Source organism: Labrus bergylta, chromosome 13 (genome assembly GCF_963930695.1).
Source record: "Labrus bergylta chromosome 13, fLabBer1.1, whole genome shotgun sequence".
Classification (NCBI taxonomy): domain Eukaryota; kingdom Metazoa; phylum Chordata; class Actinopteri; order Labriformes; family Labridae; genus Labrus; species Labrus bergylta.
The window spans coordinates 1,286,616-1,301,874 of NC_089207.1; the positions used below are offsets into that span (position 1 = coordinate 1,286,616).

A 15,259-nucleotide genomic window follows, 5' to 3' on the forward strand; every position below is an offset into this window, starting at 1 on the left:
CAAAATCTTTACACTGACAATAGAAGGATCTGTGTGTGTGCGACTGTTTACGTCTAGTGACGCTGCGTACTTTAATAAAAGGAGGAGAATTGCAGAATGAAGCAGATTGGTTCATAATGATCTTCACATTTCAAAACCTGAAGACATGATTTAAGCACACTGTCATCTCTGGCTCCTCACATGTGGTGTGAGAGAGTGATTAGCTGAGAGGCCTCGAAGCCTTAGCACAATATTGAACACATGTTAAAACTATTATTTTGGGTCATGGAAAAAGTCAAGATCACTGAATTTTCTTCTGTTGTTTTGAGAGCAATAGGAGGAAATGATCCGAACACGTTCTGGCTGCAGAGACAGGTGATCATGAAACTGGACCTGGCTCGACACAAACAAACACAGTGTGACCTTGTGAAACCTCAGCTGTGAAATATGCACACCGATCCAGTTCCTACATGTCACACACAGGCTGTGGTCTGGACTTAAGAGTGCAAGGCCATTTCCTTTAAGTCTGCCCCCCCACCCCTCTCCACCCCTCCCCTCCCCCAATCTCATTTCCTCCGTACCCAAACAAAAGCGGCTTCTCTGGGAAAAGTGCTCAGCCACTTATGTTTTCCCCCGTGCAGCCCAAACAGACTGTTTACAAGGTACAGAGCACTTTAGCCAGAAAGCACGCAGGCCTAAACAGTGTAGTCAACTTAGCTCACTCAAGCATTCAATTCAAAACTTCTAAAGGGAGAAACAACAAGAGATTAAGCTTCAGGTGAACTGCGCAGCTTTAAGAGATGGTTCATCACTACCCTCCAACTTTGATCCAGCTCTTAAGGAGCAGTTCCCCCAGGTGGGCTCCCACTGTCAGAGCTAACTCCTTGTTCAACATGTTTCTAATGAACTCAGAGCTTCAGCTGGACACTCTTCAAAGCAGGCAGAGTGAAGGGCGTTTCTCCCGGGGGGGGGAGGGGGGGAGATCAGAGGGGTCAGAACGAGGATACTACTCATGAGATGGAATCAATAGAACATTAAGTTCTTTGAGAGAGCGAGGAAGGCACAGACTTTTATGTTTTATGGACCAGAAAGGCCTTCAGTGTCCACAGAATGCAACATCTGAGTCATTTGTTGAAATAGGATGGACAGGAATTTGCACAAGGTCAGATTCATTAAACATAGTCAGACAAAAAAAAAAAAAATAGAAAATCATAACAGCACAGCAGAAGATCAAAAGGACAATATATTTTTGAGTTACATAAAATGGTAAGTCATGACAGTGGAAACTATAGAGCCTAAAAAAATATGTATTTTGAGTTTGTTAAAGAAACATTTACAAGCTTCTCTTTTATAACTAAACGAGTCCTTAACTATCCTGGAGTGAATTGTTGCATCCAATAAATCTCTATTTTCATTCCCAGGAAAATGTAATTCTAAGCTGCAGCACACTTGTGGGCTGTGGTGGTATTGCAGGTGAACAGCTAAAGCTTATGTGCATTAAAGCTTCACCACTGCACTTGAGATTAAATGGTTTCCCTTTCAAATTTGACTTGGAAGTGACCACATGTTTTAATGAGCACTCAAATTTAAGTTCAAGCCATATTCAGTCTGGGATTGACTGCCCTACAGAAACGGTTACTTTAAACACTAGTTGAGCATGAGAGGCCCAAAACTTCCCAACCTTGCAAGACCCAGTCCTTTATGTTTGAGTTACCAAGACAAGTCAGTCCAAACACTTCAAAGTCAGAATATTCAGTTTTATTTAATACACCAGCAGCACAATCTTCAGACGCCAGCCTTAATCTGGTTGTTCAGTGGTAAAAGTTTGCCCCAGGTGGGTCTCCACCGTCAGTCCAAACTCCTTGGCAGCATGTTTCTCAGAGACCTCAGGTTTCAGCTGGAAGCCCTTCTCCCTGTCAAAGCAGTCCATAGGAGCGAAGTAGAGTGGCTGTTCTGCCTCCACTACTTGCAGCCATTTGCGCCAGCCCTCCAGCATGGTGCCACGTGCCTCAGTGGGAATGTGGGACGGAGCCCAGAAGATCTGAGGGCCCAGAACCTGAAAGCCACAGTAGTGCAGGATGCCATTCTGCAGAGAGAAAGAGAGTCCAGTTAATCACTGTGTGGCAACATCTGGCTCGATGCTTAGCTTCTTTAAGCAGTACCTGCAGAGGCCACAGTGTTACAGTTATGTCTCCGTTGATGCCGTTTGCACTGAACATTGACTCATGAGACCTTGTGGTGAAGGACAGCATGGCTTTCTTCTCCTGCACAGAGAGTAAGCAATATACTTGTTTTTTTTCCTCAATCCCATAACCTTGACTTGTACTTAAAACTCTTATTTGAAGCTTTACCTTGAAGATTCCCTGACTGCATCGCTTCTCCTGTGAGTAAGCATAACCCAGTGTGAGCACCCGGTCTATCCAGCCCTTCATGATGGCAGGAACAGTGAACCAGTACATGTGAAACTGCAAAAAAACATTATTTAAAATTACTTTAATACTAAAGGGCTTGACTTAAAATGTATTACTGGCAGTCAGCTTTATAGACCTGAATGATGATGAGGTTGGCCTCAGTGAGTTTGCGTTGCACCTCAGTGATGTCATCAGACAGTTTCCCAGCCTCCCAGGCCAGTTTGGTCTCCTCTGCATAGCGGAAGTGATCTGCATTCTTTCCTTCTCCTGCAGAGACAATACAATTATTTCCGGTCACTCCAAAAGAACAATCAAGTCGAATTTTAAAGCACGATAGAAAAAAAAAAAAAAAAAGGGTTTAATACCAATGATGTCCTGGGCAGTGGCAGTGGCTTCAAACTTCAAAGCATACAGTTCAGACACTTCCACTGTCCAGCCCTGAGCACTTAATATTTCCACAGCAACTTCTTTGGCCGCAGCATTGAAGGACAATGAGAACTTTATTGACTGCTAAACCCAAGACAGAAAAGGTTTGAATTAACAAAAGGTCAGAGGAACATTTTTTAAAAGTTGGAGCACTAAGCAAGCATTCGTAACACACACACTCAGAATCACTGAAAATACAAGAACAAAGGGAAAAGAAAAACTCTCCCATTCTGGAGAAAAGATGTCAACTGTGGCTGATGAGCATTACTATAATCTGGCCCATAGATGGAAATAGTCCCTCATGCTGAACTAAGCTGACACTGCTGTTTTTATACACCTGGGAGGGCGGGGCTTGCTCTCTCTCACAGCTGCTGTCAATCAGCAATCAATGTCATCACCCAGTCAGGTCACAATGGAGGATCTTCTCAGGACTCTCAGCAACAGATCCACATATCTGTCACTCAAACTTCATTGGTTTTCAACCCAGAAGTGGAACTTATAAAACACAAAAAAGCCTAGAAGATGCTAGGTATACCAAAATACACAAAGCTGCAGATTTATATGAAATATGTTCAAGCAGATCCTGCAGATCTTCTGCTTCATATTTAGTTTATTTGTGATTGTTCTTGTGTTTAAAACCGTACTTAAAGTTCTCAAGGGGCGCTGGTGGTGCAGTGGTTAGTGCATGCACCCCAAGTATGGAAGCTGTAGTCTTCCAAGCGGGCAACCCAGGGTCAAGTCCTGCCTGTGGCTCCTTTCCTGCATGTCATTCCCCACTCTCTCTCTCTTATTTCCTTTTTTTTTAAATGTATTTTTATTGATATAATTCAAAAGCTATATGTTCCCAAGCCTGTCTGCAAGTCCCCCCCCCCCACCCCACACATGTTCCCAGTTTCCTACATACATATATCCACACAAACCTAAATACATACAAAATAATAAATAAAATATCAAACATCAACAACAATGTTCCACATTTAAAGAGCGATTGTTTTACCTGTATACATTTTTAGTTTAGAAAATACAGTATTTTATTCTTTCCCTTATCCTCTCCGTTTAAAGCCACAAAAACACCAAAAATAATTATTTGGAAAAAAAAAAAGTTCTTAAAACTATTTTCAATAAGAGCAGGTAGTTCAACAGGTCAGAAAAAGGAGGAAGCATGCATTAAGGCTGAATGTTGTTTCCCCATCCTGGACTAACCAGAAAGAGACTTTTTTAGGTCTGCACTGTAACCTAGTTTGTCTCTGCGTACAAGATGTTCAAATGTTATACTCCGCTCCTCTAACTGTCTTCAGACCACATGAAGCACATGTGGTCTGATCCTCTCACTCTACAGTTACTGCTCTCCAGCTCTGTTTTCCTTTACATTACTTTCCTCTGAAGAAACCATCGCTTGCGGTCGTAGCCCACTCACGCATACTGCCCTGTAAAAAAAAAAAAAAAAAAAAAGTGAAGACTCAGCAGTGGACATCAAAGGCGTCCCAGACGTGTGCTGGCACAATGTCACGTCTGTACATCCACTAAGGAGGAGGAGGGGGGATTTAAAGAGGAAATCCTAATTTCATGCATACTAATACGCCACATGAGAGAGACATATGGAGACCCTTTGTCATCTCATGGTCTCTCCTTTTTTGCTCTTATTAAATATGAGTTGTAAGAACCGGTAGGAGCATTATTTGTAAAACCACAGCTTGTGATCTTCAAATTTAAAATGATGAGGTCCTCTTGTATTTATGAGGCCTTGGTCTTTTCATCTCTGTGTCCTCTCTGTTTTTTTTTTTACTCCATTACGTCGCTCATCATACCGAGCCCGTGGCTGTGATCCCTCTGTTGTGACAGGAAAGGATCATATGTTTGGCTGGGAGCTATGTTTTCATGATTTGTGATGTATTGAGCTACATGATCACACACTGATTTGATCCCACACTGTGTGATGTACTACTCTTTAAGTGCATTTCATACTGCCTGCTACACATGTGTGCAGCTGCAGGCTCTCAGCACTGTTTACATTTCCTATAAAGGCGACATGTGCAGCACACCTGTAGGAGCTGATTCACACAAAACCACAATGTAATGAAAGAGTTCTTATAGGAGCATTAAAACGGTGCATATGCACAGATGCAAGGCTGTGCTTTTCTGTTAGATGAATGCTGAATCACTGTGTGAAATGTAGCCTACAGTGCCATCATGTGGTCAAAACAGGAAAGTGCAGGGATTTTCCTTTTAAGTTCTTATGCTGAGTTTACTTTTAAAGAAGTTGCTACAGTGTTCAGATGCTTACATTAAAAAAAATGAAAGTGTAGACTTTATTTTTTTTACTTTCACATTTTTATATCACTGAATTTAACTAGAAAACACGTTTTAATCCGTGGGATGACTGTTCCTTTAACCTATGTTTGAGGGGACTGTTTTGCTTTATTGAGAGTCTACAGTGTGTCCAGTAAGGACAAACCCTTAAAAAGACAAGTGTGGACTTGAAAATAAATATAACTAGCTGAAGAACAGTTTCAGTCGTCTACAGTTTGCAGTTTTTCTAATGTCTTTGAAAACGGGTGTCACTGTGGATCTGGTGAAACTTTGGCCTTTTCATCTTCAGCACAAACAAAGTACTGAAGTTCTACAAGGTTCTACATTTCACTCAGCAGACGCTTTTATCCAAAGCGACGTACATCAGAGAGTAAGAACAACACAAGCAAGGATCTAGAAAAAAGGGAACAATGTCAGTAAGAGCAAACGATCAGCTTTGAGTCTGATTGGACACACAGGTGCTGACAGGAAGTGACCAGAGGCAAAGCACAACATTGAGGGCAGTTCTTGAGAGCTCTAATCAGTATAGAAACCATCTTATAAGTCGTCGTTATCAAACAAAAACCATCGTCATTACCATCATCATCATCAATAATATGGAGACCATCATCATTAAGTTAGTAGGTATTCACAAAGAGCTGGGTCTTTAGCTTTTTCTTAAAGGTGCAGAGGGACTCTGCAGATCACATGGAGTTTGGAAGTTCATTCCACCACCGGGGGGCGACAGAGGAGAAGAGTCTAGTCAGCGTCTTAGGACCCTGTTGAGAAGGTTGGATCAGACGCCTTTCATTGGAAGAGCGTAGTGGGGGGGGGAGGGGGAGTGTAGACCTGGATCAGAGAGTTAAAGTAAGGAGGAGACGTTTTTGTCGCTGTTTTGTAAGCGAGCTTTAAATTTGATGCGAGCAGTAACTGGGAGCCAGTGTAAGGAGGTGAACAGAGGAGTGACATGTGCTTACTCCGCTCTTTGGCCTCTTCATTTTCAGCACAAACAAACTACTGAAGTGGAGTGTGTATGATTATATTGTTGACAGCTGTTGTGTATGTGAGTGCTAATGGGGATCCTAATAAAGAAAAAAGAAAGAAAGAAGAACAGCTGATATGTTGGATGCAAGGCAGACTGTGAATGACAAGAGGTCAAAATAGGGGCGGTGTCTTTTTAGCGTCCGTATTCTACCTTTAAAAAAAAAAGAATATATATATATATATATATATATATGGCAAGCCGTTTATGGCAAGCCGCTCAGGAAATTTATATATTGAACAAAGTCTGAATATATTGAATGAAACTTTGAATATATGGAATGAAACTTTGAATATATGGAATGAAGTCTGAATATATTGAATGCAATGATTGTTGAACATTACTACTCATAAGCAGTAAAAGTGTTCCAATAATTGAACTATGATCTTTTTTTTGACATGACAAATAGCCTGCACACAATATACAGTATATATATATCCCCCTTTTACCACTAGATGTCGACAATGTGTGGTTTCTCCTCTAATGCACACATTGATTAGATGGTTTACAGTCTGTGAATATCTGCCAAAGCCTGAGGAGGTGATAGGTCTAATGTGAGTGATATCGGTCCAGATGGGGAGTCATTAAACTCTTGTTTTGTTCTGGCAGAAGAAGCATGATTGTAAAGTAAGAAAACAGCCACCTTTAACAGATTAATGTCACTGATCCAATCACTAGAATGACCATAAGTAAACCTCGCTGAAGGATTTATTCTGATGGTTTTGGCGCGGTCACTACACTGACACCAGGCAGGACAGTAAATTCAAAGTGATTCAAGTTGCAGCTTTGCAGAGGGCTCTAAAATATCTTACATATTTCTTTCAACTCCCAACTTCCACTCCCTGTTTCACTATCATAATAATCACATTTTTTTTTACCTGCGATTAGATTAAAACAAACATCTCAACTAAAACACAGATTTATAGTTATTTATATAAGTTCCTAACTAACTTGTTGTATCGCCTGCAACAAGGGAATCCCGCTTTCTCACAAACTAGAAAAGTAGCAGCTGCTCCACAGTAAAGAAATCATTAAAAGTTTTCAGCTTGAGGATATAACAAAAGTTTGTGAAAGGTGAAGACATTAGAGCTTAGCTTTATATCAAACAGCTGCTTCTGTCATTTCCTTTTCTCAAACCAGAAGCTGTTCTTGTGATTTTCTAATGAAACAGAAGTGGACACATGTGGTCAATTATAAACATAATTTGTTGTGTTGAGTGAATGTGATCACACGCCAGATTTGTTCATAGATATTCAGCATACAGCCAAGCTTGGATTAAGTGTAACTCCATCACGGATACCTCCAGCAAACGAGTTTTATGTTTATTTTCATGTTGCTGTAACGATTTTGAGAGTTAAATTATTGAAATTCAATTTACTTTTTCATCCACTTTGTGTTGATTGTGTGCTTACATTTTTTTACCCTTCTGACTTCTGTTGTATTTGCGTATTTGTTAAAGTCTTTCTATGTGATTTTTCACACTTAAATGTAGAAATCAAGTCTCTCCTCTGAAAATAACTCTGTGAGTCATGACTGTCTACAATGGGTGTAACACCCGAGTCCCACTGTCTGTGATGTTTTCAGAGTTTTCAGAGTCCTATCTTCACTTTGTTTACATCGCCTGGACGGCCGGCTGACTCCTCCCCTCGTGTATAAAAGTTGTTTAATTGAGGGAGTAGAGAAAAGAAGAATAACATACTGTACTCACTGCTTAACTGTGTTTCTAGATCACGCTCATTTCAGGTAAATTTACATGCAGTGTGAAGATACCAGCATCATAAAGATCGCTAGCATTAGCATGCTAACACAACAATGCAGCGAGAGTTGTTTTGGTTTCATGCTGGTGCTCAAGAGCGACATCTGCTGGATCAAAACATCACATAAAGACTTTAATGAATTCTTTGCATCTGTTCTTTGTCGCTAAAAATGTTTCACCTATAGTCCAACACACCAATCACATCAGGGCATTTGTACTGATCTTAATGTGGATTATGCTCACTGAAGTCAGCGCTCTCGGATTGGCTTTAACATCCAACCAAGTAAAAAAACAAGATTTCATAATCACCAAAGATATTGAAATATTTCAGGAACAAACTGAGACAGGTGGATCAATCTTTCTTCTTTATCAAAGAATTCTCGTTTCTGATGAAAACATGAAGAGAAGAATGTTGTATTGTATCTTTTTCTTGCCTTTAGTTCCTCTCTTAGCTCTAATGTTGACACCTTACTATCCTTTTAACTGTGATTTAAGACCGTCTGATCAGACTGGATTATTTGTTCTATTCCCTATAAAAAGTTGTCAGCTCAGCTGCAAGCTCGGTTTGACAAGGGTGCAAAAGGTCGCATTGCACCTTCTTTTTACATTTCTGCATCCTTAATTAAATGGATGCAAAACATTTTTTTACAATAAGTAATCAAGACTTTTAATGGATAATAGTGACTCAGATCGTGTTTATAACACCCATGATCTGATGGTCATGATATGTGCATGTGACCTGTCTGTCCACATGCAGGACGCCGTAACCCATAACACCTACTCCACCACCTCATTGCAGCTGCACCCCCTCTTTAATCTCAGATCAACCCCTAATCATGTTCTTCTAGAACCAGAACCGGGATTGAGCTGCATATTTCCCTCCATAAATCTTTGGCCTGACCTGAGAGACCATGTCTTTTTAATCAGAGTGCACTCCTGGCTGATAACAGAGCAATAAATCGCCCTCATGAGTACAATTATCTGTTTTAGCATACAGCTGTGTGTTTGTGCCTGTACATGTAAGTTTCCTGAGAATGGAGGGTTGTAAAATTCTGTGACATAATTCCATGTTTATGCAAGAAAAGTGAAAGTAAACAAAGCAGAATTGACATTTTGCATCTGCAAAAATACGTCATAATCTGATTGCTGTTTCTCACTTGAATATTTATTTTTCTAGTTTTTCTTTTTTTCTCTGACGTTGTCGTTTAGTCTTATATAAGATGAAATAACTGTATTTTAAATATGTGAACTAACTGCTCGACTTCTGCTTCTCAAACTCATCTTGTCTTCTTCCACGTTGTCTGCTCTATTCTCTTTGAGATAATATATTTATATGTGTGCCTGTAGAGCTTCCTGAGCCAAAGCCCCTGAAGGCAACATGATGAAGTGATGTTCAGTGAACTGTGACGGCGCCAAGAAGCCAGACACAGAGACACGTCGTTATCAAAGAGGATGACAGGAGAAACCTTGTGCATATTTATTTAATGTTACAGCACAGACACACAGCGAGATAAGAGTCACAGCTTCCAGAGCAAACTCTCTGACAGAAGTGAAATCTGTGTCTTTATCTCGGTTATTATGATCTCGGCCCCGGAGGAGGCACAAACAGGTGTTCTCTGTAATGTCTGTCTCACCGCAGCAGAAGCTCTGTTTAAGTAGTTAGAAGGAGCAGCAAATTGAAGTTTTCAAGGATAAAACTCAAATTTTAAACGTACAAAAACTTCAGACAGGCGTTCCCCGGTGTCATCCCTCTACCCTGCTTTTTTACTTAAGCTTCACTCTTTCACTTATGTTCACTTTACTTCCTCTTCCTGTTACTCTCTGTCGTTCTTTCTCCTACTTTACAGCTCAGTACTTTTCCCCCCCAAGTCTGAAAACAAAGTTGATTAAATGGCAAACTAAAAATATAACCATATACCCTAACACAGGGGTTCCCAAACAAAGAAACAGACCTGACAAACAAAAAATATAATTTAATTTAATTAAATACAGGAATAAAGCAGGACTATTAAAAATATATATATAAATAAATAAATAAAGTAAATAATAAAAATATCTTTAAAATTCTGCAATCTCTACATTTAACACCAAATTAAAACTATAGACTGTAAATATTAAAAAATATATTAAAAAGTTAAAAAGTTACAAAAATTAAAACGTAGTATTCAAAAGAGAATAGATTATGTTTCCATTGAATTTATAATTGTTTTACCTGCTTTTTATTTGAGAGTTGACAAAAGTATATATATAGATAATAATTAGACAATATAATAGATAGGAACCTTATGGGTTAGGGTTACATTCATGTCAGAGGTGCCTTATCCTCGTCTAACTATGAATTAGAAAGTTGTCTTCCCCTCTCCCCCTCCTCCACTCCCATCTTCCTCCTCATCGCTGTATCCATGGCGACGATGCTGATCGATTGGATGTCATCTCATTCCATATTAGCGGAACCAATATGTGACAGCAGATGGTAACCAGACAGAGGGGAGATCTGAGGGAGGGGCTGGGCAACATCGGGACCAAAATAGGATTCAATCACTTCAGCTGTTTTGCATTCACAGTGTGTGTTTGTTGGTAAAAACGTGGAGGTTACAGAAACTAGCAAACAGACGTGACAGAAGGTAAAATAAATAATAAAACCTGGACTGAAAGCTGCACAGATTTATGCAAATACAAATAAAAAAACAACTTTTTAAACAGTTGTAACACACAAATCCCTTGACACAGTCTTGACATAGAGTTTGAGCAGGAAACAGTTTGACTGAGGGTGTTGGTTTAGAGATGTTGCCGGTGTGTGTGTTCATTAACACACACAGGGACACATGTGTATGCATGAGCAGATGAAGGGGGGAGGAGGAGATGAAAGTGAGGGTTTGTGGCTCTGGCTTTTTAACAGATGGTTTACAGACTGAGACAGATGAGGAGTAAACCCAGGAGAGTAGGGGGGAGGAGAGGACACAAGGGGGACGAGGCAGGGTGCAGCAGAGGGTGCAGGACCTGAAAAGACTCCTTTACTGTAATATGTTCAAAATGGATTCAAGAGCAGAAATCAAGAGGTTTTTTTTTTTTTTTCAGTAATGTCAGTTTGAGGTCTGGTTGTGGAATAGAAGTGCAGACACTGGAGTCTTTTTAGATCTTATTTCAGTAGTTTATGACGATGGTTTTTGTTTGATAACGATGACTTATAAGATGGTTTCTATACTGATTAGAGCTCTCAAGAACTGCCCTCAATGTTGTGCTTTGCCTCTGGTCACTTCCTGTCAGCACCTGTGTGTCCAATCAGACTCAAAGCTGATCGTTTGCTCTTACTCACATTGTTCCCTTTTTTCTAGATCCTTGCTTGTGTTGTTCTTACTCTCTGATGTACGTCGCTTTGGATAAAAGCGTCTGCTAAGTGAATTGTAGAATTGTAGTTTAAAAGTATTTGAAATGGAAAAGATTGTTAAAATGTGTGGTGAGGTTTTTGTAAGTTTCATGGCGGTGCGTCATGAGTCTAAGTCATTGTGTCTGACTAACTATTAAATGTTTTATAGACAGATTTTGAAATAATTATAGTGACATGATCAGATGTGTCACACATTTCATGTCCCTATTTGTCCAACCTTATTGTATATTTATATATATATATATATATATATATATATATATATATATATATATATATTACTGTGCCGTTTGATAACCTTCTGTTTTAGGGGAGCAATCGAATCCAGAGTAACTCTCAGTGGTTCCACTGCACTATCAACAAACTGATCTAGCTGAGAGGGACTAAAGCTATCAGAAGAGTTTCCAACTGGGTTGAAACACGGTACTGAATCAAAAGCAGCTGAAATAGCTTCCTTAAATCTAGCTACAGCACTATCAGACAAACTTCTAGAGATCACATTTTTATTAAGCAGAGATAATTCTGGTAAGACAAAGTACACTGTCACAGATCATAGCCAGGTTTGAGGCGATCGGACAGAGATATAAGAACGTATTACGGCAGATTTATCGGAGAGAACTCTTTATGTGTCGTATGATCACTTTCATTTACTTTTCTTCTTGAAATCATAAGACCTCATCTACAGTAACAAAACATTCTGCATAAACAGTCTGTCATCTGATGATGTCTTGATTTGGACCCTGTAGGACACTAACCTGCTTATATAATTTTTTTTTATCTTGCACTGCACACAACGCTCCAAACACAACTCTAATGTTGACTTCAAACAATACCATGGGTGAAAGACTACAACTATATCTAATGGTCTAATGGTAATTTTTTATTACTTTTTATTGTCATCATGTCTTAACATACAGTACACATATTTTATATTCAACATAAGGATGACAATATTTTACATTTTTATAAGTGGTGTGGTGTCAAACAGGTTGTGTCCACCTGTGATGTGGAAATACTAAAAATAACACTTACAATACAGAAACATGTTTTACAGTTTGTTAAAAGGAGCTTGAAGTAAAACTGAGGTAGCTTGGATCTGTGTTACATTAATTCATAAATTGTCTAATGGTAATTTACCCTTTCAAAAACCTCAACACACAACAGTTCAGAACTATGGTCATCATCGTTTCATCACTGAGAAGGACGAGCAAATACTAATGTTCACTTACATCAGCTCTTAAAGTCGTCTTCATGCATCTCTCTTCCTGTGAGTCGACAGGGTGACATTTTCTAAACCTGTCAGACAGAAACGAGTTCACCTTCCTATGGAGAGAACAACAACGATCACTGAGTCTTTATGATCCCATTTCTGACAACATCTCAAGAAACCCGCTGAGGTGGAGACCCTTTGGTGATTTACCTTTAGTGATTATGTTAGTAATGATAAGCGCTGACATTTACCTCTAAGACGAGAGCAAAAGGAAAATGCCAGAGACACAAAACCACAACAGTCACAAACTGAACCACCTCGTTGTGTGTTATACCTCTGTGTAGTGAAATGATGTTAAAGGCCTAAAAGGCACTCGTTTGAGAAACTGAATGAAAACAAATATAAAAACTCTTTAGCTTTTAACAAAGATGTTAAGGGCAGAGCGGTTATTATGGATGTATTTTCTTTATTTAAGGAGAAGATTAAGGTATTAAAAGTGCTTTCCCGTCTGGTCGACTAAAATCAATTACAGGTTTTTACGATTGCTATGACACTTTTTTCAATACTTTTAACAGTTTTCCTAAACTCTTAACACAGTTAGCACAACATCCGTCTCTGAAGGTTATGCAATTAACACATTTCTTGTTGCTTTGACACAAAATGCATACATTTATCACAAATTTAAAAAGCTTCAACTTCTTTTATACACAATCAACCAAAACCAAAACAATGGATTATTACAGCCAAACTGACCAATCATTTCACACTGTATGTCAGAACAGATAACCTCATGTTCTAAACCTAACTCATAGGCTAAAGTCAAGTCAAAGAGTTTAGTTTACAATGTGTGGTTTTGAGCATGAAGTTAACTGTTTTGCCAATTGTGTGTTTTGGTGTGTTGGTGTGTTAAGAGTTTAGGAAAATAGTTAAAAGTATGGAAAAAATGTTCTTAGCAAATGAAAAAACAGTAATGATCATCACAACAAGGTGGCTCATAAGTCAGAAGACCAAAGCACGTTTAGGGCTTCTGGGTATTTGTTTGGCGTTTGAGTGTTGTGTCACATGTGTGTATCTTGAGTGTTGTGTTGTGTTTGAGTGTTGTGTTAAATGTTTGTATCTTGAGTGTTGTGTTGTGTTTGAGTGTTGTGTTTGAGTGTTGTATCTTGAGTGTTGTGTTGTGTTTGAGTGTTGTGTTAAATGTGTGTATCTTGAGTGTTGTATCTTGAGTGTTGTGTTGTGTTTGAGTGTTGTGTTAAATGTTTGTATCTTGAGTGTTGTGTTTGAGTGTTGTGTTAAATGTGTGTATCTTGAGTGTTGTGTTGTGTTTGAGTGTTGTGTTTGAGTGTTGTATCTTGAGTGTTGTGTTGTGTTTGAGTGTTGTGTTAAATGTGTGTATCTTGAGTGTTGTATCTTGAGTGTTGTGTTGTGTTTGAGTGTTGTGTTTGAGTGTTGTATCTTGAGTGTTGTGTTGTGTTTGAGTGTTGTGTTAAATGTGTGTATCTTGAGTGTTGTATCTTGAGTGTTGTGTTGTGTTTGAGTGTTGTGTTAAATGTGTGTATCTTGAGTGTTGTGTTTGAGTGTTGTGTTAAATGTTTGTATCTTGAGTGTTGTGTTTGAGTGTTGTGTTAAATGTGTGTATCTTGAGTGTTGTGTTGTGTTTGAGTGTTGTGTTAAATGTGTGTATCTTGAGTGTTGTGTTGTGTTTGAGTGTTGTGTTAAATGTGTGTATCTTGAGTGTTGTGTTGTGTTTGAGTGTTGTGTTAAATGTTTGTATCTTTGTCTCTTGTCTTAATTTTTGTGCCGCTGTGATGCAAGACAAATTTCAATAAATGATCATCTGATCTAATCAAGTCATAAATGTGTACCAGTAAACTGAAACCTCTGCAACACCATACATAGTTCTGAAAAGGTTCTTGACGTACTGTAGGCACGTTTATTTACTGAGATGGGGGGGTACAAACGTACAGTGACGTCACTTCGCGTCAGTATGCAGAAGAAAGAGAAAGGGGGTCTTATCTCGCGCGTGGCCAGAGCAACAAACCAGTCTGTCGCCAGAGAGGAGGACAGACCAAACTAATCCAACTCTTTGTTTCCTCTTAATGAAATCCAAACCAAGACAACATGGAGGGTAACTCCACGCGCTGCTATTGATTGTTACCGGAAGCTTTGAAACATGTGAGAGTCACGAGCTTTACCTGTTACTGTATGAACGGTAAGTCAAATGTTTACATTGTTAACTTGTTGTTGTTGATCTACTCAGTCTTTGCTCTGCTGCACAGTTTGATGTGTTTGTGCTGTTCTTCGTGGTCTAAGATGATAGAAATTGTACAACTTCAAAAAGAGAAAGTTTTGGAGACCATGGGCTAAACTAAACCTTGAAATCCCGCATCCTGCTCATCGTTTGACAAATAATACAGTACAAAAAAAAAAAGACAAATGGGAGAAAATAGAGAGATAGATATGCTGAGTTAGTAATGTGTGTTTGTGTGTTTTTAAACATTTCTATATTCTAGTGTGGATCACTGAAACATCGAGTCGTCTTGTTTAGATTAAGTAGTTTTCACTTTCAGCACCTCGGACAGCGCCCGTTCACTCAGGTAGTAAGTACGTATATCTACCACCAGGGGGCAGCACGAGTCCCTCATATTTCAGGATCCCCCAAGTTTTAAATTTGAACCAAAAGAAAACTAAAAGCAGACTACAGACTGAGTGTTACTCATAGATGTGATGAACACACGTTTAAGCATATCATAAGACT

General features: G+C 39.1%; 1 protein-coding gene across 1 annotated transcript; it reads right to left on the reverse strand.

The window, feature by feature from the left end:
* Window positions 1-1,715: 1,715 nt before the first annotated feature.
* LOC109977952 (NAD(P)H dehydrogenase [quinone] 1) lies at window positions 1,716-15,146 on the reverse strand. The gene is given in 7 exon segments (XM_065962293.1): window positions 1,716-1,809; window positions 1,811-2,065; window positions 2,142-2,243; window positions 2,331-2,444; window positions 2,527-2,657; window positions 2,756-2,900; window positions 15,066-15,146. Coding segments are annotated over 7 exon segments (873 nt in total). The 3' UTR covers window positions 1,716-1,764.
* Between the last annotated feature and the right edge of the window lie 113 nt (window positions 15,147-15,259).